Source organism: Dreissena polymorpha, chromosome 1, assembly GCF_020536995.1.
Source record: "Dreissena polymorpha isolate Duluth1 chromosome 1, UMN_Dpol_1.0, whole genome shotgun sequence".
Taxonomy (NCBI): Eukaryota; Metazoa; Mollusca; class Bivalvia; order Myida; family Dreissenidae; genus Dreissena; species Dreissena polymorpha.
In genome coordinates this window covers 43,738,364-43,762,905 of record NC_068355.1, presented here as the reverse complement: position 1 = coordinate 43,762,905, position 24,542 = coordinate 43,738,364, and the positions used below count along the sequence as shown (strand labels likewise).

The 24,542-nt window shown below is 37.5% G+C and overlaps 2 protein-coding genes across 2 annotated transcripts; both read right to left on the bottom strand.

Annotated features, from left to right (window-relative positions):
* Positions 1-1,159: 1,159 nt before the first annotated feature.
* On the bottom strand, positions 1,160-20,440 carry LOC127878558 (uncharacterized). Its single transcript, XM_052425091.1, has 8 exons — positions 19,633-20,440; positions 9,138-9,257; positions 8,144-8,301; positions 7,404-7,550; positions 6,463-7,155; positions 4,128-5,594; positions 2,666-2,951; positions 1,160-2,338 (listed from the first exon to the last, which is right to left on the bottom strand). The coding sequence occupies exons 1-8, from the start codon at positions 19,901-19,903 to the stop codon at positions 1,458-1,460; spliced, it is 4,023 nt and encodes a 1,340-aa protein (XP_052281051.1). The 5' UTR covers positions 19,904-20,440; the 3' UTR covers positions 1,160-1,457.
* LOC127878567 (uncharacterized) lies at positions 12,058-13,885 on the bottom strand. The gene is made up of 2 exons (XM_052425099.1): positions 13,193-13,885; positions 12,058-12,936 (listed from the first exon to the last, which is right to left on the bottom strand). Exons 1-2 carry the CDS (start codon positions 13,620-13,622, stop codon positions 12,530-12,532), a joined length of 837 nt encoding a protein of 278 aa, XP_052281059.1. The 5' UTR covers positions 13,623-13,885; the 3' UTR covers positions 12,058-12,529.
* Positions 20,441-24,542: the final 4,102 nt, after the last annotated feature.

Genomic DNA, 24,542 nt, shown 5'->3' with positions numbered 1-24,542 from the left:
GCAAACGAATTTGCATAAATTAAAAAGTAATACTGGCATTTAAGACATTCTGAACTAATCAACTGTTGGCTGAAATCAGTTGGGTACATCCACGAGTATCCCCGGATCTGCTGAACAGTGATGCCAAGATGGAAACTATCAAAACAAATAAAAATCGTTATTTACTTTCATAGATTCTTTTTACATCCATTCAAAATCCCCATTTACCCAATCAGCTTATGCGCTATTTTTTACCAGCCAATAAGAATGCATGCCATTCAAACGCCACAACTCGTTGTACTCATCGCGATTGGCTCTACGGCTAGAAATTCTTGTGAGCAGAGAAATGTGGACAATTTGTTATTGAAGTCGGCGGCCCAGCAGTCTAGCAGCCTCGAACAAAGCGTAAATAAATATAACAACCCACTTTGTCTTTATATTTAGAACATTATATATTTATTTTAACAAATAAACTTGAAGACAAAAACAAAACAATGTATAAAACGCAGTTAGCATAACTTAAAAGGATTTTTTGAATGTACAGTTGTAACCAGCATGTAATAATTCAATATATTTAATATGCACCATTAAGATTATATAAAATATTTTGCACATAATTCTGCATTTTCAAACTGATAGCAAATGAGTCGGTCTCTCAAAAAGGCGGGCGTAGTCTCTCAAAAAGGCGGGCTTCATATGCGTGAATTATTATCGTTACAGATCAGCCAGTGTTATCAGGGACGACACTTTCAACCAAGACTGGATTTTTGTTAAGAATATATTTCCTTCGAGGGAAAAATTATATAAAAGCGTGTAAAATGTGCTGTCTCGGATTAGCCTGTGCGGACTGCACAGTCTATTCTGAGAGGATACTTCAAGAAAGTATGAGTCGCGTTCTGAGAAAACTGGGCATAATGCATGTGCGTAAAGTGTCGTCCCAGATTAGCTTGTGCAGTTCGCACAGGCTTATCTGGGACGACACTTTCCGCTGTTATGACATTTTTGTTTAAATGAAGTCGCTTAGCAAAAATTCAATTTAGGCGGAAAGTGTCGTCCCAGATAAGCCTGTTTGGGATGACAATTTACGCACAAGCATTATGTCCAGTTTTCCCACAGCGGTATTCAAATCATTGAAGCCTTTGATGAGTCTTATTATGCACTCAATACACTTACACAAGTATAATCGAGATACTTTTATAACAGATTCCTTACATAGGTAATCTACGGTTTGCTCAGTTTATTCAGTCAATTTATCTCAACGCTTTTTGAAACGTCGGCAATTACATAACAAGTTAGGAACGGGTATTTCATACACGAACCTTGCCACATACGCACACATGTATTTATAATATAACGGTTATGACATATGGCAATTCTAGAATTCTACATAAAGAAATGAAGAGGAGATGGTAGTTTACATTGTATCATGTAACTGGTGTATTAATGGAATGAAATTGTGCTAGATTTAGCACTATTTGTTAAACACGTGATATTTTTTCCATTGACCCGCCACTGTCTTGAGACGGGTAACCATTTAAATCAAGTACGTACGCGTCACGAAAAACCTGATTGGTTCCCGTACCGTATGCGGAGTCTTTCAAACTTACTGGGTAGTTGGTTCCCGAGTCTTTATATGGCGACTCAGAATTGTGTGTGTATTTATTGTATGGAGGTGGACTTCTGTATTTTACTTGACCTAACGTAGGCGACACAGTAAAATGTCTGGTCGCGTTAATTCTTTCGTTAGAAGTGGTGTCATTTGTCTGAGAAGAGTAATCATTGTCAGCGCTTTCGGCGCCCAGATCAGGCTTGCGAACCGGCGAAAGCTTCGGCTGATCGCTCTCACGCGGAGGAAGTTCTGGTCGGCATGGAGGCACCGCCAGCTGCGTTCGCGGCTGCTTCTTGAACTGCGCATCCACCGGCTTCTTGAAGCTGCTGTTTGCCTTTAAACGGCCATAGTGAGATGACGGCGGTTTGTATTCCGAGGATTGCGCCATCTCGATAGAGCTGTTCCGCTCAGAGGAGGTGTGTGTGTGGTGAGAGCTGTTGCTTTTCGAATTTCCCGACAATGCCGACGTATCAACATCGTCGCTACCCCGAGCGTGAATGTACATATCGCTGCCGACGAAGCCATTGTTAACCACACCGCCGTTTGCTACAGTAGCTCTGCTGCTGGCTGCCAGCGCCGTGTTTGCTTTGTTGAACTCGTACAGCGTACCTCCGCTCGCGTTGGCGGTGTTATGGAAATCCACGCCCTTGTAGTTAATGATGGTGTGTCCGGCGGAAATTGCGGATCCCGTCTGACGCGAATATCCCGTGCGGATCTCGTACTTCATCTCCGTCGCCTGGTGGTGAAGGTCTGTGGATAAAAAACATTCGACGTCAGCAGGATAATTGTATTTGGCAATTGTACAATCCCCAAAATATACCTAAAACATAACAAACACAATTCTGAAAATATTCTTCATTTTGTTCCGCATGAGTTAGAAGAAGTAGCGTACACAACCTGTTAAAGCAGGTACGTCGAGTTATTTCCTTATGTTTCTATTGCTCTTTGTATTATAGAATTTCATTGTTCAATTGCTTGTTAAGACTGATCATACGTACTTAAACCACTATGTTAACTAGCTGGAAGAAACACTGGTGGGTATTGAAAGAACACCAAAGAAACATTCTCAAAACTTACCCGTTAATTTCTTCCGGAAAAAGCATATGGCGCACACACACAAAAGTATGACCAGGACGATGATAAATGCCAGAATACCGATAATTGTATACTGGGCAACACCGAAGGCGTCCGCAGAAAAATCTCCAGCGCTCTTTGTCATGACAGCCATCGTAGTGTTCGCTATGTTTTCGTCTACGTTACAGTGGTTGCACAGAGAACCCGTGCACGCGCCGTCCATGGACTTGCCGTAAAACTTGAGAAGGTCCTTACGTAGATTCAAGATTCCGTCGTTAAAGGTGCCTACCTGGAATTTTATGCACAAACAATGTTCAAATTATTTTATCGATACCATATTCTATATTTTAACCGACGTTTTAATTAACTTTATGCATTAAAAGCTATTACGCAGACTAATGACTGCATGGATGCATTCAGAGAGATTTCTTTATCTAGAAAACAACAACAACAACAACAACAGTATAAATCCATGAAAATGGTACTTTTTCTCATTTGTCACGATTTGGAAAATTATTCTGATCCACAGACCATACGTAAAAACAGAGATGTGTTTTTCAACATGCATCCATCGACTTGCAGCAAAGTCGTCCCCATGACCTTGACCTTTGAACATTTGATGCGAAAATAATTAGGGTGATCTATATTCAAAACTAACCAGTATACGTCTTTGTTAAATACTATGGAATCTCTTGATTATATTGTGAACATGCAGCTGTGTATGTTAAAAGCACATACGACCTGCATCTTCGATCTGTTGACCTTAAAATCACAGGCAGAGTCTTTTTTCTTACGAATTGTGAAATTTCGTGATACAAGCCCCTGTTACATTGACCCACGACCTGATATCATCAAACTTAATTGGCGCATATTTTAACCCAAATTACCACTTTACTAATTTGCATGGCCATCAGTAAAATCTTTCATAAGATATTGTGCGGAAAGAAATTTCCTTATAAAAGCCCCTGTGACATTTGGTTTGTGGACTTTACAATAAATAGGCGTCCTTCTTTCATCGTAAGTAACCAGCATACCTATTTAGGTGATCGTAGGTCAATGCTTTCTCTCCATATCATTCTGATACACATTTATTGGTTGTTCAGATCTCTTTGACTTTTGACCTAATGACCTAAAAACTAAAATGCATGTTTTTTTCCTTTACCTCATTATCGATAAGCCTCTTCGTTTCCTTACAGGTACTCATATACCAATGTGCATGGTAATAGGTCAAAGCGTTATCTTAATGTCACGCAGAAACACATATATAACGGACTGACCTACCGAACTACCGACCGACATGTGCAAAGAACATGCATCCACCTATTTATGGGGTAGGGGGGGGGGGGGTAATAATAGGAAAAGGTACTGTATAATACAACCTTTGGTTAATAAAGATCTATCGACCATGACAAAAATATCTAGATTTGAAGACAACAATGAAAAATTACGCGTGAAACGGTTTTACCTGTGCATAAAAGAGCTTTCCGTCGGTCCCTATCTGCACATTATTGATGAGGAAGCCGATGTTCCCGTTTCCGTCATCCCGGAACACCCTGGTAGCCATCCCATTCCGGAGCAACTTCACGTTTCTGAGAATACTCAAATAAATGTCCGCGTGTTTCTCACCACGATAGGCATCACATGGAAAAGTCTCATCGAACTTGCAGAATTTTTCTTTGGCAGCTTTTAGACCCTCAAATAACGCCTGAATTACGTAAATAGTATGCAAAACGCGCTGGTCACCCATAAATTCCTGCAAAGCAGGCTGTGAAAAACGCTGATCCACTTTGCACTCATGTAAATATCGATTCGTTATACTGAAAGGTAGATCACATTTAAACAGGTCTTCCCAGTACTCGGTAAACCATGGATTTCTTGTAAAAGAGATATTCTGAGGGTTTGCTCTTGTCAAATAGTCCCGAAAACTAAGGGTATCTATACTTGCATTGTCATTCTTCATTGTAATACTCCCTAACGTTTTGTTTCCGGTATCTGACAATAAATGTTGCCTGTCTCCCCAATCTTCGCTTCCCAGGAAAATGTATGGGGTATTGTCGTTTATAATTCGCAAAAACTGTTTCATTCTCATTTCAGTACCGAAGTAAACTGTGATATCGGTTTTATGGTTAAGTATTCTTGTGGACACCTCTTTGAGGTCGATATCATTTGCATCAACATCTGTTATACCTTCTGGCTCATTAGCGATGCACAGCCCATTATTCTTAGCCTCATTCATAAAAGCATCTCTTCCTTTACTCCCGTAGTTATTTTTGACATACATAAGGCTAATGTACTTCCAGTCGTTCTTTTTTACAATATGCGCCATCGCCTTTGCTTGTTCGCCATCACTCGGGATAGTCCGTAAAAAGTACGGAAAATTAGCTCGGTCGTCCAAATCCTTCGATGAGGCTGAGGCGGATATAACAGGAACATAAAATTCGGCCATTAAATCGGCAATCGCCTTTGTTACCGTGCTGCTAACAATTGTTACCACGGCAACGATTTTATTGCGAAGGTCAATTGGCTTCCCTGTGACTGGGTGCTTCAGACGCGTCTCTCCGGACATGATTTTTGTCAAAAGAAGCTGCATTCGCGCATAACTATAGCAATCATCCAGCATGATAGCTCCAACTCTGAAATTTTTCCTACCATCGTTGACAGTAGTGTTCCTCACCGCTTCGACCGTGTGAAGGAAGGCCTCAACTAAAACCACGTCCATCTGCTGCGTTCGAAACTGGCCGCACCCGAAGGGTAAGTCCTTATCCGTCTCGTGGATTGAAATGATCCCCAGTATGTAGGTGTCGCCCTCTATGAAGGCGAAGGGTATATCCGGCAGGCTGACGCAGGCCGGGCAGGATTCGCCGCACCTCGAGTAAGGCAAGACCACGCCAACTCTTGTCAGGTTGAAACCATCGATTGTGATTTTACCGATCTGACAAAATAAAATATCCAAAGATATTTAAAAACAAATCGCGTTGACGACCAGAAGGTTAAATAATCAATCAGTCTCATTTATCTATACATAATTACGATACTGAAAATTGCAAAGGTCTTTTTGGTGAATCTGATTCTAAGGAATTATTTATTAAAATGGTTTAATTTTGATTTAAATTCTCCTTTTTATATTCAAAACGGCATAACCATCGGAAACCAAGTTAATTCGATTGTCTTATCTAAAAATGACATCTACGTGGGGCTTTAATTTTTTTAACTGCATGAGAACAGACACCCGCTTTTTACATTTAAATTCTAAGTGTAATCGTGACCTTTGAGCTAAGGAGTTGGATATTACATGCAGACCGCCATCTCAAGATTGCCAATTGTTGAAAACTGAAACGCCATGTTGAATTACTAATATATAATTCGGACAAGTAGTTTTATGCCCAACTATTCCTTTTGGCCTAAAAGAGTGACATTGACCTTTAAACTAGGGAGAAGGGTCTTACACGCCATATCCACCGAGTTGACATTTGGTACGTTATTTAAGAATTGTTTTAGCAATCTTGAAGTTGCAGGCCGGTCAAGCTGCATAATGTAGAACGTTCACATAATAAATCTTAGTGTGAAATTTACCTTTGAGCAAGGGACGTGACACGCTGTCGATTCAAAGAGAACAAGTGTGGTATGTATATATTTTTTAATTTGCCTGTTGAATCATTAAGCAACATCTGGAAAAACTCAAACGATCTAACGCAGTTAAACTAGCCCGCCTGCACGCACGTACATAACCTCAACAATTGTGAAAGCTTTATCTATCTTTCAGTAAGAGTGCATTATAATAAGCTCAATTTACTGCTTACCACGTCTTGTTTGCCTGACACAGTCACTGATACGTCATAGAGTGGAACATGCGAACTCGATAACACATTTCCGTCTGCTGTGAAATTCACCACTCTGTTTTTGTCCGTAAATTCTTTGATATCCAACGCGCCCTGTGTGATAGTTTTCATGTCAATATATCGCATCGGATAATTAAGGATCTCTCCCTTAAAATTGAACTCCTCGCGAATACGACTACAGTTTATAAACGGGGCTTTGGCGGTGCACTTCTCCTTTAACTGCCTTTGGAACGTAAATAGCAGCACAAATACCGCGTCAACGGTGGGGCCAAAGTCGGCGTCTACAGCAGTAAGATTGCTTCCTCCAGCACAACTGGCCAAAAGTCTCTCTATTGGATCATCTGATTTGTTATTAACTCGGTTCCATTTCATCTTAACATACTCAAAAGCCTCGGAAATATTTTCCCGCGCATGCGACATCACTAACGTTCCATTATACGCATTCTTAAAATCATTGGTAGAAGTCCAGTCTTCTGCCTGCTCGATGAAGAGCCATGTTATTCCAGGAATCGTTTCACCGAGGTTGTAAGTGTCGAGGTCGCGTTTCATATTGATGAAGGACGACTGTTGACCGATGAAAATCACTCTAAGGCTATCATCCTTGGTGCGATCCCTTTGGGCCGTCAAATTGGTGAGGTCTACTTTAACATTTGGCTGCAATGTAAAGTTTGAAAATAAAGTATAAATTATATGCTGTGATTTCTTTTGGAATGTTCAATAAACATTATAATATTTTTCTGACAACTACTGTAATTTTATTAAATCACTGTGTATTTTAGATTTTTAAATGAACTATACGAACATAGCTGTAGAGTTGGTTCAACCGCAGCGGAGTCTTAAAATGCACGCTAGATGGCAAACGGAATTTTAACCAAATGACGATTATTAGCAACCCGACCCACCGTGAGTTTTAAATCGCTATCAACGCACACGCCTTTTGCATGTCCAAGTTCCCGAATCATCTGAACCCCATATCGTCCGAAATCGGTGTCCTCGTAAATCACTGCGACGTAAGTGACGTTAATATCTTTCAGCGCGTTCACCAGTGCCTATAATAACATTACGTTTCACATAAAGACCAAGTTCATTCCGCTCCTATAAAGAAAGGTTAAGATCGTCTCACACTATAGTGCAATATTTAAAAATCTCATACAATGTATTACCAATAGTTTAATATTAAACAAGCCTTCAAACAATTAATCGTACACATGTTGAACATCTACCACGTCATTATTTTTTTTGTATAACTTAACAACTCATTTCAAAACTTAAACATCATTATTACGTCATGTTTTAGATTAAACATTATCCAACAGGTCCTTTCTAAGGTTTTCACGCCATGCAAAACGTCATTAATGGTTAAACATTATCAAGCCCGTCCTTAAAACGGTTTTACATCATCTAAAACGTCATCAAACTGCATTTAGCGCGCAATTTCAAATCTTAACCAAATCTAAAACAGATTTTAAAGTTTTAAGTTTTAACACAATCCAACAATACTTTTAAATGTTATCCAGGAGTAATAACACCTTAAATGTAATAACACTAGTTCATCATCAACTATCACGCTGTGTTTAAAATGCACTCATTTTAACCATGCATTAGCAACGATATGACATAAAAATGGACATTTCCGGCTCACCTGTAATAGATGGTCGTCGGACGGGATGGTCCGGAAGAAGTTCCAGTATCGTTTCAAGTTAGTACGGGTGGCGATGGGACTAAGAACCGGAATGTGGGAGCCGTCTAGTGCGTACAGCAGGGCTTCAGTGGGGCTACTTCCAGATGCGCTGATCAGACCTAAAACACGCGAGAGTTCAAATGATTTAATCAAGACTGAACCGATGACTCTTAACTACGCATTATGAATTCAGAAACAACAGCAGGGTGCAGAATCTCGTGACTTTCTTGGGCTCCACTTTTTAACTTTATTGGATTTTAACGACAGTTAGTGGTGCTTTATTTCAAATAACTTAGTAGAACAAGTTATCTTAAGAATGTTAACTAGTGCATAAAAGAAAACAAAATAATGCTGCTTATGGCAATGCGAAATACATCAGAAATACTTCATTTAATAAGCATGTGTTCTTGTAAAAAAAAAATCCATTTTACTGCATTCATTGAACACGGTTGTTTCACGCAACGTGAAATTTTGTCACTGATTTCAGACGTATTCAAGGATTTATTCTTATACCTTAAGATATCGGCACAAACTGCAAGAGAAACTGTCTTTTATACACTATAGATTTTTTGCAAATGTATTTCAAAAACTTGAGATATTTATAAAAAATAAAGTTCGTATCGGTGTGATTACATTCTGTCCAGCCCGTGTGTAAACCGCTAAAAACCCCGTTGATTCTGCACTTTGAATATTATAACTTTCAGACAGCAGTTGTTTTTACTAAAAAATAATGATGATCGTCTGTGTTATACTCAAACAAGAGTGTTTACAATCGAAAGCCACACAAATGAATATATCGTTTGCTTAACGCAATAACGAACATAACGCCATCTTCACATAAGAGCACCCCGAATCTCAAAATACTATATGTAGGGTATTTATTTATTAATCAACGCGATGATAACTATCCAATGTTTAGTGTAAGGACCCTTTTCGCAATGCCCACGTGACATACCTATCTGACACTTGTCATTCGCCTTACAGGAAGTGGTTCCAAGAACGGGTCCGTCGAGTACATCGAGAGCACGTGACATGGACTTCCGGTTTAGCCCGCAGTCGTCATGGACATCAAAGCCTTGAAATAACAAAATAAAATCTCCGACTATCTGCCAGTGAAAATATTAAAGAATATTTCAAGTCTGGAGTAGGTCTTGAGTAGTGTCTTGAACATTAAGAAATGAAAGAGTGTTTTAAACGTGGTTACTTAAAGTGGCCTTTTCACAGATTTTGGCATATTTTGAAGTTTGTCATTAAATTCTTTATATTGATAAATGTAAACATTGGATACATATAATGGCTATATTGGACTATGGTAAATGTTCAGTAATACTGTTTCCTCACAAATATCATAACTAAAACGAAAATTTGCAAATCTGAAACAACTTTTTTCAATTTTGTCAATTTACCAAACCGTGAAAAGATCCCTTTAAGTAACGCTCAAGGTAGATAACTACTGCCTTTTTCAATCTCATCGCAGCGGTTACCTCCTATATCGGTTTAAGCTAACCACCGTCAACACATGATTACACAACAATGTGCAATGTTCAATATGTTTTGGATTCTTACGTATTGTTTACAGGAAATTTAGAGAAGAAAATAACTAAATACAAAGTAAAACACCAATATTGAACATACATGTTTAATAGAACACTTTAAAATCGTCATCACATGGTTTGACAGCGGCTGCGCTCCGAATCATTCAATTTTTGTGTATAAATCATGTTTATGATGCGTTTCAAACAATGGTGCTATTATTTTGGTTTGAAAGACGATTTTAAATAACTTACTCGTTTATTTACTGATACAGATTTCTGAATTTCTCAGTTCAATGCAAACTATATATCGGGTTACCTATCATAGAATAACAAAGAACGCGTATGTTAAGTCATTGAATTTAATGAAGGCTTACTACAAAGATAGTACCATGTTTGCACTTGCAATTGCGTTTTAAATCGGAAGCAACTGAGTACATATCTAGCTGCGCAGCCTTACAACGGATGAATGGGCATTGGTGGTACAATTGTTACCGTTACGATAATATTGTTATTTCGTTAAAGTATGCCTTTAAAAGGTCTTTACATAGCCTTTTCTTGACCCTTGTTTTACTTCAGTTTGAAGTAAGGAGTGTCAACATTGTTTTACTTATTAAAAATGCATTACATATTCGAAAGAAAAATCGTTTATTCTAAACATCAAAATGTAAAACACTACGACAAAGGCAAATAAAGCTTTATAAAAAAAGCTACGAATCGATTTTTTTCATGGTTTTACCGTCCTTTCATTATAAAACATGTACATCCTGGTGCTGATTCGTTTAATCCCAGAGGCATGATTAGAACAAACTTAGTGGAGCACCACTGTCTGGTGTTACAAACTACCGTATATCTCAAATCTCTGATCTTGTTGCAGAGATGAACACATTTATTTTGTAATATATTGATATTTTATATGTGAAAATTGGAGCGGGTCAGTGTTTAAACCATGGACATGATTCGAATAAAAAGTGAAGAGGACCGCTAGATGATGCATCAATTCCAAATATAAAAACCGTGGGTTTTGCGTTTCACACAATACGATTTAGAAAAGTATTCCCAATATGATTATATATTTAAAGCTGGCGACGCAGGAGGCAAGACCAGCTTTAACCACATGGACATAATTTGAACAAACTTCATATATGGTCCTTGAATTATACTACATGCAAAATATAAATTCAATGGTCTTTGCAGTGTCAGACATAAATATTTGTTTAAATCTTTTACCGCTTTAAGTCAATGTTAAACTTGCGACCCCGGGGCAGGGTCAATTTTGACCACAAGAGCATAATTTAAACAAACTTTTAAGAGAACCTCTACTGATGATGCTACATACCAAGTATGATTATATTATCTACCTAAGATGAATGCATTTAACTTGCATATTCAGACAATGAGTTTTTAAAAGGTATTCCCATATGAGCCGCGTTCTGAGAAAACTTGGCATAATGCATGTGCGTAAAGTGTCGTCCCAGATTAGCCTGTGCAGTCCGCACAGGCTAATCAGGGACGACACTTTCCGCCTTAACTTGATTTTTCGGTAAGGAAGGACTTCTTTGAAACTAAAAATACCATAACAGCGGAAAGTGTCGTCCCTGATTAGCCTGTGCGGACTACACAGGCTAATCTGGTGCGACACTTTACGCACATGCATTATGCCCAGTTTTCTTAGAACGCGACTCATAGGTTTTAGTACAACTGTGACATATGGGGCGGGCTGGTGTTGACGCCAAGAGGTGGAGAACCATAATACGACTCCTCATACAAAATAGTAAACATCCGGACCTTGCGGTTTTATAGACTTGGTAAGATCCCAGTTTTATTCCAATGATTTAATAAATCAACGGACACACTAATGGACGCACTGACAATCGCATGCACGGACGCACATCCGCGTTTCTGAAACCTCTTCACAATGAATGAGTGCGACTTGCCACGCATGTGATGAGCCGCGGAAGTAAGCGATCTATTACCATGTGAACTTTGTTAATGTGGGAGACTTGTTCTTTGAGAGCCAAACTGTTGACGTTTCGTTTCTCTGGTATGTAATCAAGGATAAGCTTGCAAACATGAAGCCGATGCTTGAATTCTATGACGTAACCAGGAGGCAGGGCACCGGGTAATCACACGCGACAGAGATTGTGCGTTACCATACCGCGTCCAATCGTGAATACCCCCTGATCGGATAGCTTCCCTTGGCACGCGGTGTCACCATGAAGGCGGTCAGTCTTACTCAAAACACTTTATTATACAATAAAACTAAACCTATCAAGACGTAATATCACATTTATACGGTAAACATATGGATAATAACTAATGAAACAGAAAACAAACAAATGGTTGTGTACGTTAAGCATTTATGGTCCCAGTTTGTGCTGGATGGTTCAATGAAATTAGACATTTAGGAACGATCTAAGACGATGTCAAAGTCAAAATGAGATTCGGTGATAGGCGTGAAAAATTAATGGCCACAAGAAACAACCATGTCATTTGCATACTGATGCAATTTGCGGAATAAGAGACAATTGTAAATTATATTTTTCCAATCATAACATATTAAAACGTTTTTGAAAAAAATAATAAGGAAAGGCAAAGGTCAAAACGAGATTGTTTATATGAGAAGTTATGGATATCAATTAGGGTTTGGGTAAGCGGCGTTTGTGTTATTGACAAAATGGTACCACTTGTTAATCTAATTCAGACCGACAGAAAAAAACATTCAATGCTGATACGGGTTACAAACAAAACTGAATATAGTCTAATACAATATTATTCACACTAATATGTTAATATCGTTTACAATCATAAGAATTTACTGAATTGGAAAGATGTAATGTTCATTCAACAATGACGACATAACGAACTCTGAATACAAGAGACGCCCGGGCCTATACCCTGCGGCCGCACTGCACATAAGAATAGGCAGAAAATGTTCGAGCGACGGATGGGCCTTATTTACTTCCGTTTCTTCCATCTCGCAGGCGAGGAACTTCGCCTTTCGTTCAACGCCCGAGTATCTCTCGCTGAAGAGGGCGTCGTGAAGCCATTTCCGAAAGTTTAAAACCCACTGGGGGGTAGGGGCATCTAGGTTACCTCCCTTGTGGGTAGCGAATCCGCTGCCGACGATAAGGACTCCCTTTGAGGCCAACTCTCCTAGCGCCTCTCCGATAGCGAGGTGGTCCGCGACGCTCATATTGCTCAACAGCGACAACTGTGTAACTGAAATTACATGTCCTGTTTTAGAAAGCACCCACTCGATAAACCCAGAAATAAAACAAGTTCACAGGTTTGCCATTCTGACGATGTGCGCTATGTTAAATGCGATTCAATATGTTGGTGCATCCGTTCGCATCGATGATGATCATATGAAAATGCACTCCGAAAAACAAAACAAAAACCTTTCCACAGTAGCGCTTTTTCTTATGTAAGTTACAAATCTACATAAACGATAAGTTGTAGAAAGAAAATCACATACCTGGTATGTCAGCTTCAGGGAACACTAGTTTCAGCGGCACGAACACCCCGTGATCCAAGCCTCGTGAAGTCTCTTCTGCGCACCGAATTCCTCGGGCCTCGAGCATCGACTTCACTTCAGCTGCCACTCCCGGCGCCCCTTTTACTGGCCACTGTAACTTATACGTCTCCGGTGGAAATCCCCCATAGTCATAATACAGAGAGTGGTTGACGGCGACGTTTACAGTCGCTACCTTTTCTTCCCAGTGTGCGCTTATCACTAAAATAGCTTCCGGTTTCGCGATGTGAGCATTCCTTAAAAGGTTTCTCAGAAAACTTGCTGCTTCCGAATTTTTATCCAGTTGTTTAAGGCTGCTGTACCGCTCATCGTCCAAATAAAACGAAGGTCCTGCCCCGTGGGACAAAAACACGACAGGCTGATTCTTGTTCATAACTTTATTGATAGTTTTTCTTGACAAGTTGACATAAAGAAACCGGTTGCCCAAACAGCTCCTTTGATTACGACGAAACACTAAGAGTGAAAAATTAATACCTTAGAAAACAAAATAATTTAGCATACACTAGCTGTTGCACATCCATATGTTACATCACATGATAACGTTAAGCTGTTATTTACCACTGCTACATCGATTGTTTTTGTTATGATTTTATGTTCTAAATAGTGACTTCGCCGAATCTAGGTTGGAATACCAATCGTGATTCTTCGGCTATCTCCGGAATCATCCAACAAATCGTCTGCTGATCCAAAGTGAAGCAGAGAATGCGACAGCTATTTATATCAATACCTCGGTTTCGATAATTAGATGAACACGTGGTATCCGATATTCTGTTGAAGGTATTGAATTGAAAGGCCAAATAACAGATGAATGTGACAGGGATGTATATAAATATATGCGAACGTTTAAAATAATTTTACGAACAGAAGGGAGGGCTGTAAATACATAAATAAATAAATAAATAACTTGCATACAGATTACCGAGACAAAAACATAAATGCAAATTTAAATGAATTAATAAAGTAATTAATAAAATAAAGGATGCATGAATGAATGAATGGATGGATTGATGAATGAATACATGAATGGGATGCATGTATATATGTATGTATTGAAGGATGGATGAACGGAGGTAGAGAGAGATGAGCGATCGAACGAACGAATGTATTGTGAAGTTTATGGCGTTTGCCTAAGCCACGCACCATTACGTTCAGACCGCTATAAAGGATTTCACATAAGTTACTGCAGAATTGACATTGAAATATGATAACTTGAACGGATTCATGTATGTGATAGCAAACCCGTCAAATATTGACATAAAATACATGACCTTCATTTGAACATGTGCCAAAGGTGAAATAAATTATTAATAAAACATACTTGAGAAATTATGATGTCCTTTGTACATACCGTTAAGTGTGACTTGTTGAAATAAAATAACTCCTGCATTTATGGACCGATACACGAATAACTTTAGTTAAATTGATATACGTCATTCTTTACCAATTATACTTTCGATGTAAAAATATTCATCTTACATGAAAACTGTTTAAAATAATAAAACCCTACTTACAGTTGCTTTAGCTTGAAAATTGTGAGATACTAGTAGTAACGATACAATTATAATATTGATGTGCGTTCGATGTGATCGGAATAACATATGGAATCCTATGAAGATAGTTGATAGCTGTAAAAAGTCAGCGAATACGGCGGGAATACTTTGAAGTTATTTTATAACGAGGAATGAGTATTTTAACCGCCATGTTTATGAACTTGATCCAAGCGCGTTAGGTTTCTTGCGGTTTCATAAACAAGCTAAACATTTGTCAGAACTCGCATGTAGATGATGAGTAAAAACAAGTATATTTAGGTACACAAGAAAACTTTTCAAATGAATCCGCTCATGACGTGACGTAAAAAACAACACTTGAATTATGAAACAAACGTTCAGTCTGTCTAACATGAAAATTACTCGTAAAATATAAGTACGCCATGGGTTTTATGTCGCTTTTTTGGGCCTAAAGTAGGATTGTTAGTGAGTGTGGCAGCTCGGGAACGACTATTACTCACATAGCCAGCTTGTACTGTGTTACAAAATTCAATGTATTAAAGTTTAAAAACATCTCACAAAAAACAACGAATAACATCATAGACATTAGCGAACCTTATGGTTTTGCTTGTTGAAAACTGGGATTTAATCCAGTTCGTAATTTTTAAACGCAATTTCTACTTATATCTAGACAAATTTATTTCGACACCATCACGTACTTCGTTTTATTTAAAGAAAACATTTTCAAACGAACATTATTGAAAACTCAATTGATTAGATGAAAACGTCAACTCAAACTAGCAACTGACTACAATCTGTGTTTCAGCTGTATTCTTTAAATTATTTAAATGAAGCTTCAGCATAACAATAGGGTGAAGCGTTTTTAACAACATTTTTTTTAAGTTCAGCAAATGAAATCTTAAATGTTCACATACCTCATAAATACCAAAACATCAAACAGTGAATTGAAGCAAATCGCAGATCAGATAATATCTGCGTACGAAGTTTATACTCAGAGACTCATTTGGGGTATAGGGTAGACACATACATACTCGCCATGAGACATTATCAAAATGTGAATGTCTTTATTGGTTTCGTCAATGGGCCGTTTATAAATATATCTATTTCATAAATATAAAACACCGACAATTTTCCTTTCAGGTGAAATACCGTAATGGTTATGTTGAAAAGGCGGGATAGGTAGATAAATTAAATTAAATTCGAAACTTAAATAACATAACTAGTGTATGATAATGCATTCATGGCTGTTAACTGTTGTAGAGACATACACGCATTTTGCAAAACCGCTCCACTCTGTTTAAACCTGTATATATTTATGCGAGACAGTGTGTATCACTCATTTTAGAATGTAAGGGATACTATAACTACAGTCAATTATCAGTGGGCTTTTGCATTATACAACACGTTGGCAATATGTTCAAATTGCGGTATTTATACTATGGCGAAACCATCAATAGATGCATTCTTTCTGTTCGTGACAGCATTGAGCAGTGCGTTTGCAGACAGACGCTAAAATGCTAATAAGTAAACAGATACCTCATTTATACATGATGTGACGATAAAGTATTTTGGGCAGACGTTTGGGAAAACTAAATACTTTTTGAGGGAGGGTATTGGGTCGAAATTCGTCTCCAGTTTCGACAAAACTAAAAAACCACAACAAACAATGATTATACTTTAAAAATGAACTTTTCCCATAAAATACGATCTTCAAAAATACCTTAATTTTCAAAAGTATTAATTATGGTGTATTCATTTACAAGCGAATTTCTTGACAAAGTCGGACAACACAACTATAGAAAAGACCAAGTGTCAGAAAAGACAAAGTCCGAAGAGATTACCCGGGAGGGCATACGCCCGGCTAAAATATCGGGGTGTTTGGGTGGACAATATGCATTGGCAAGGGTCTGTCAGGCGCCCGATGAAAATGGGATGTCTTTAACCACTTGGCAGAGTGTTAGATGCGGTACCGATTACTTAAAAGTGTCATTATAAACGTAAAATAGTCGACTTGTTTGTGATTTTGCAGATGGGATATCAATAACTACTCACTGTTGCTGATGTGATAGCGACATCATGTCAGGGTGTTAACTATGTGAAATCTATATGTATTTGGTAGTATATCAGATGTTATATTGATAATTAGTTGGTGGTATTGCTGGGTTTCGATAACTAGCAGGTGGTGTTGCAGTTTTGATATTGACAACTAGTTGATGATTGTGTAGAGTTGGTATCGACAAATAGTTGATGGTATTGCGGATTTGATATTGATAAAAAACTGATAGTATTGATGATTTGATATCGATTACTAGATCATGATACTGACGATGATATTGATAATGATAACTAGTTGATGGCATTGCAAATGAAGTGCCGATAAATAGTTTGTGGTATTACATATTTGATATCGATAATTAGTTAAAGGTATTGCAAATGTCGTTATCTCTAACTAGCGATTGATGACTAGTGGCCCGGCAGCGCCCTCACACTACTTCGGGGGAAGAGGTCCGCAGCCCTAAGGAGGGGGAATTTTCGTAGCGTTTCCCTTTTTGAGGGATTTTTTTTACTTACTCTCTCGTTATTACATGTGTACATGTTTTCACTATATTCATTGCATTTTTCATAATTAAGTATGTTTGAAAAGATTAAATTGAAATAGAATTGAGATATAATAATCATGAGAAACATCTTTCTATTTATTTTTTTTTGGGGGGGGGGAATTTTTTCCCACAAAAGGGGAAAAAAGTATACTTTTCAGGTGGGAGACTGCCGCCAAAAATTCGGCGGCAGATTTGATAAATTGAGGGCCTGGTGGGTAATGTTGTATATGTGATATCGATAACTATTTGGTGATATTACAGTTGCAGATGTGGTATCGATAATTACTGCGTGGTATTGCAGATGTGATATTGATTTCAAGTTGGTAGTATTGCAGGTGTATTATCGATAAGTAGTACATAGTATTTCGTATGTGATTTCGATAACTGGTCGGTTACATTGCAAATGTTATATCGATAACTAGTTGATTGCATTGCAGATGGGATAGCGATAACAAGTTGCCTGTGTTGCATATTTGGTATCGATAACTATTTGGTGTTATTGCATATGTGATATCGATAACTAGTTGGTAATAGTTTAGTTGCGGTATCGATAACTAGTTGGTGGTATTGAAGATGTGATATTTATTACAAGTTGGTAGTATTGCGATGTGATATAGATAACAGTTAACTCGTAGCAGCGATGTGTCCCCTTCTTTATAAAGTACCGGAAAACGGCATTTTCCCAATAGGGAAACACACACACATTTCTTATTGCTGTCAAATAATTCTCAATTGAAGGTTTTATAAATAAAATGCAATATTTAGCTAGTTTCCCTATGCAGCTCTATGGCCTGAACCGAAGTAAATATAATATTGACAACTTGAAAAGACTTAGTTATCAGTTTTTAAGTATTTGGGAGCAAAAAATAAAATACATCAATTTCCCAATGTGAATACTCCACGACACGATTTTTTCCAATGTCAGGGCTTTTCGCGCAAATTTTTCCCGGTACTTTTACCACTTTGGCATAAGAAAATCGCTGCGTCGGCAGTATTAAAGAGGTGATATCGATAACTAGTAGCTAGTATATTCTATAATATATGTTATATCGATAACAAGTTTTTGGTCTTGAAGATGTGATATTGATAGCTAGTTGGTAGCATTGCAAATGCAAAAAACATATCGATACATAGTTGATAGTATGACAGATGTGATATCGAAAACTAGCTGGTAGTATTTCATATGTGGTATCGATAACTAGTTAGTAGTATTGAAGATTTGATATCGATAACTAGTTGTTAGTATTTCCGATGTGATATAGATAACTTGCTGGTGGTATTGCAGATACTAGTTGGTAGTATTGCAGATGTGTTAATGATAACTAGTTGGTTGAATTGCAGATGTGGTATCGATAATATGATAATAGTTATGCAGATCAAATATCGATAAATAGTTGGAAGTATTGATGGTGTTCCCGACCTTGTCCTTGAAATTGCAGATTAGTTAACTATTTTGTGTTATTGCAAATGTGATCCTCGATTACTAAATGTGCATGATATATAACTAATTTGTGGAATGTTTTATCGAAATTCAGTCGGTGGCATTGCAGACGTGATATTGCTAAAGAGTGAGGTTAAATTGCAGAAATATGTCATTATTTACTAGTTGGTGGTATTGAAGATGCAATTTTGATAAATGGTTGTTGGCATTACAAATGTTATATCGATAACTAGTTGGTGACAATACAAATTGCATATCGATAACAAGTTGGTGAAATTACAAATTGCATATCGATAACTAGTTAGAAGTATACCACATGTTATACCAATAAGTAGTTGGTGACATTATATCGATACTTAGTTAGTAAAATTGCAGATATAATATTGTTTACTTGTTGTTGACTTTAATGCAATGAAAAGAACACTTTGCGTTGTCAGGCTTAATACACAGTGGGTATTACGTTTACTCCAGTCAGAAAGCGTGACAACTGCAGATGTAGCACCCAAACATTCCACACAATACTAATTAACATCTTATGAACATTAATACATATTTTGAATGGGCATGGAACTTGAATGGGCGAAGGTTAAAACATATCAGCCTATGTTTACATAAATCGCTGTTGTTTGATGACATTAAGCAATTTAAAGTAATACATATGTTGATTCTCGTTCCGCATATATGATGATCATTAAAAAGAATACCTGAAGTGAAGCTAATGTCAACGAAGTATTGAACACGTGCAAAACGTGTGTATCAACGTAATTCGTTATCTATGACAGACAAATTACACTATAACTAAAACTATACAGCAGTATAATCAAGGCACCATACCTATTTTTACGTTTCCTGTAAAGTTGGCATCATTCATTTTATCGACCAGCCACTGCATAACGACCAGTTTCTGCCAAGCTGATTGGTCTATACCTTTGCCACATTTGTCGCCGTCGGCGTGACGCAATGACGTCACGACCGTAAATTTCACGTCGGCGTCTGGATTGACAGTAAACGAAATATCCGATGGACAAGTATCTCCTTGGCATTGTAGTATATTTACGATAAACAAACAACACACACAAATAACATATCCACATGTGTTGATCATTTTATGATTACTCTGGATGAAAAACACAAATTATTCATATTTTGAATGCCGAAATTTAAATCACACTGGAAATTAGTTCAACATGTTTGATTTTCAATAACTCCGAGACAGCTTTGAATGTGAAAAGTCATTCACTGTAAGATTGTTGAGATTTAATACTTTAAACATGTTCACTTCTACTTTACACCACTATAATTACTACGTTTAACTGAAAACTCCTTTCAATAAACGCTATTGAAATTAACTATCAACTCCATTAACCATCTAGCCCAGTTCGTTACACATTTAACAAGTGAAAAAGAAAATTCTGACATCCAAACTTAGTGGATATCCAGCCGAAAACACATCATCTATAGATAGTCTATTTTACATATTATACACCTTTACACACACGTTTCCCACTTGTTTATCATACCTCTTTGTGAGAAAGTAGGATTGACTTTATTTAGGTTTAAATATGAAACTAGCGAATTGTCACAGGTATTTGCACACCGAAAAGTCTTAAACCTATATGGTACGATTTTATCAGTTTCTTAATACTTTAAACACTATCTACATGTCTTTACAGTGTATCCTAATTATTGTTTTGTTTACATACAAAGACGTCGATAATGTGATGAATATCTTAATGACGATGTTTATCTACGGCGTTTTTCTATTTGCAATTGTAGATTGTTCAGCGTTAAATTGTGACGGACTGTTGACACCCCCTACGTTGATTATCGGTCCACTGACCATAGGAATGTGCATCGTGCTTGTTGTCGTCTTTGTCCACCGCTGCGTGCAATGATAAACCCAATGCATCGCTACACTAGGACACTCCATACCGTAATTACCGATAGGTGTTTAGAAATACATTAACAATTTCCTCATTAACGTTCGCACACCAGTCTACATTGTCTTGATGGCAAAAGGGAATGTTTAAACACATTACCATTATCGCCGATAGGTTTTTTGCGATAGATGTAACTTTATTCTTAATTACGTTCGTACATCGGTCGACAGCGTCTGTAAGGATAATTGGCAATAATTATAAATGAAGATATTTCTTCTGAGGATAGCAAGGATAAAAATAATTAATGCTGGCACATCGTGAAATGCATGTTGATTCTGCAGAGCATTAAAATTAATTCGCGTGCAAAATTATGTCTGCGGCTGCATTATTTATTACTTGAATGCTCTGGGGCTTTCATTTACAGTTGCATACTTTAACCTAGCTCTTGGAAAACGGGCTCAATCCATGTGCGTTAACTGTTGTCCCAGATTAGCCTCTGAAGTCACAGGCTAATCTGGGACGACACTTTTAGTCTAGACTAGATTTTCGTTTAGAAGAGATTTCTTTTAAATGAAAAAAAACTCCATAAAAGCGGAAAGTGTCGTCCCTGCTTAGCCTGTGCGGGCTTCACACGATAATCTGGGACGACATGTGCGTACATGCGATAAGCCCGGTGTTCCCAGGTTGCGGCTCATATACCATGTCAATGGTGCGGCTGATCAGGGACGACATGTGCGTACATGCGATAAGCCCGGTGTTCCCATGTTGCGGCTTATATACAATGTCAATGGTGCGGCTGATCAATCAAGGGCTCGGGTGTAACTCTGTCAATGGTGCGGCTGATCAATCAAGGGCTCTGGTGTAACTCTGTCAATGGTGCGGCTGATCAATCAAGGGCTCGGGTGTAACTCTGTCAATGGTGCGGCTGATCAATCAAGGGCTCGGGTGTAACTCTGTCAATGGTGCGGCTGATCAATCAAGGGCTCGGGTGTAACTCTGTCAATGGTGCGGCTGATCAATCAAGGGCTCGGGTGTAACTCTGTCAATGGTGCGGCTGATCAATCAAGGGCTCGGGTGTAACTCTGTCAATGGTGCGGCTGATCAATCAAGGGCTCGGGTGTAACTCTGTCAATGGTGCGGTTGATCAATCAAGGGCTCGGGTGAAACTCTGTCAATGGTGCGGGCTGATCAATCAAGGGCTCGGGTGTAACTCTGTCAATGGTGCGGCTGATCAATCAAGGGCTCGGGTGTAACTCTGTCAATGGTGCGGCTGATCAATCAATGGCTCGGATGTAACTCTGTCAATGGTGCGGCTGATCAATCAAGGGCTCGGGTGCAACTCTGTCAATGGTGCGGCTGATCAATCAAGGGCTCGGATGTAACTCTGTCAATGGTGCGGCTGATCAATCAAGGGCTCGGGTGTAACTCTGTCAATGGTGCGGCTGATCAATCAAGGGCTCGGGTGTAACTCTGTCAATGGTGCGGCTGATCAATCAAGGGCTCGGATGTAACTCTGTCAATGGTGCGGCTGATCAATCAAGGGCTCGGGTGTAACTCTGTCAATGGTGCGGCTGATCAATCAAGGGCTCGGGAGCAACTCTGTCAATGGTGCGGCTGATCAATCAAGGGCTCGGGTGTAACTCTGTCAATGGTGCGGCTGATCAATCAAGGGCTCGGGTGTAACTCTTTTCTTTTTCTTCATCATATACATCATTTCTTGAATTATGTTAATTTCATTCATGATTTATGCATATCTTACAAGTGTAATCGAAGTTTTCAGAAGTAACAAAATAACTAATTCCCATTTATCTTCTGTCTCAGTTGTGCAAGCGTTATAAAGGTAATATTTAAAAAAAAATAAAACTCCGCACGAGCTGTTACACAAAATAATATACAAACATCGAATATTATATAAAGAAACTACTTTTACCTTATTAACAAAAAACATGTGCACTTTGAATTGCGACGTTCGCAACAACTATATTATTGAAAAGTCTCACTTTCAATAGAAAATTAATTTAGGACGAATTGCGGACCTCCAAAACAATTTTTTATACAAAATCCATATATTCCCTATATCTAGGATTTAAACGAAATATAGTTGAGACCAAAATTAAGCTATCTTAACTATCTTATAATATAGAAACATGTCAAATTATAAACAACTATTAAGTTCACACTATTCAAAGACATAACCATAAATTATTAGAAGAGTCGCACATTTATAGTTTGTACTAGATGACTGAAATTAAATAATCCTACATCAAACTTAACAATGCCCGCCTCGAATGTAAAAGATTGGTAATTGGAACATCTCATTGCACGCTTAGAAATCTATTTGCTACCCTTCGGTAGGTAACTCATTGATATATATATATATATATATATATAGATATATAATATATATATATATATATATATATATATATATATATATATATATATATATATATATATATATATATATATATATATATATATATATATATCTATATATATATATATATATATATTATATATATATATATATATATATATATATATATATATATATATATATATATATATATATAGAGAGAGAGAGAGAGAGAGAGAGAGAGAGAGAGAGAGTTTTATATATATAGAGAGAGTTTTATATATATATACAAAACTATCAGTCAGGCAGTAACCTGTCATTCTCTATATATCATTGATATATAAATGTGGAAATTGTGAAAATCCATTTAAAACTGAACACATATTCACGATTTATCCATTCAAAGAATTGTATATTTATAAATATAAATATAAATTCACGTTGACATCGATTGGGTGGTTTATATGTCCCACAATTGTGTCAAGTATAAAATTAGGTGATGAAAATTCTCTGAACATCCCGCATTAAAACTCCTGGTCTTTCAACTCTTGTCCACTATTGAGCCACTTTGTCACTGTTATCACTTTTAAAGGTACAGTAATTTAACCCTTCCGGCGTATATTTACACAATCACGTCGAAATCGACCAATTTATCTCCCAAATATTGACAGAGTTATTAAAACATGTTTATAATGAAAAAATCTGGTTTCGGTCAAAATTTTAAATCGCCTTCTTCACTTTCAAAAGCTAGTCTACTGTTAAATGCAAACCTTACACGCGAACGATCCTTTTAGGTTTTGAATTCAAAGGATTGTTTGATCAGCTGCAGATCTTATAATAGCTGCCAACGTCGCCAATATTTCCAAAATTACAAATTATGCAATAAAACTCTTTTTGTCACACTATATAATACTTGTATTATTTTGTTCAATTTTTGTTATCATAATCAATTGCACTTCCATATAGTCAGTCCACGTGTACATACATGTTAAATAATTACAATGATTTCTCCATCGGATGAGCGCATATAAAAAATCTAACAGTGCGCTCTCCCGTCCGTTAGTTTGTCTGCTAAATCATTCAGAATAGGTTGTAGTTATATGTGTAAAGTAAAATTTATAAAATTATTCCCGATGCCTTTGCTTGACTCTTAAAGGGACCTTTTCACGTTTGAGTAAAATTGACAAAATTAAAAAAAAGTTTCAGATTCGCAAATTGTAGTTATGATATTTGCGAGGGAACAGTAATACTAAACATTTACCTTGCTCTCAAATATCCATTATATGCATCTTTTGACGATTTAAAAAACTTAACAATTATAAAGCGTTGCAACGCCAAACGATTGAATAATTTGGAGAGCTCTGCTGTTGTCGGTACATTTTGTGACACTACGAGAATTGGTTATACAGAGTTTAAAAGACAGACATCTTAGTAGGAGCACGGATGGCCAAGTGGTATAAGCGATAAACTTTTACTTCAGGGGTCAGTGGTTCGAGTACATGAAGCTC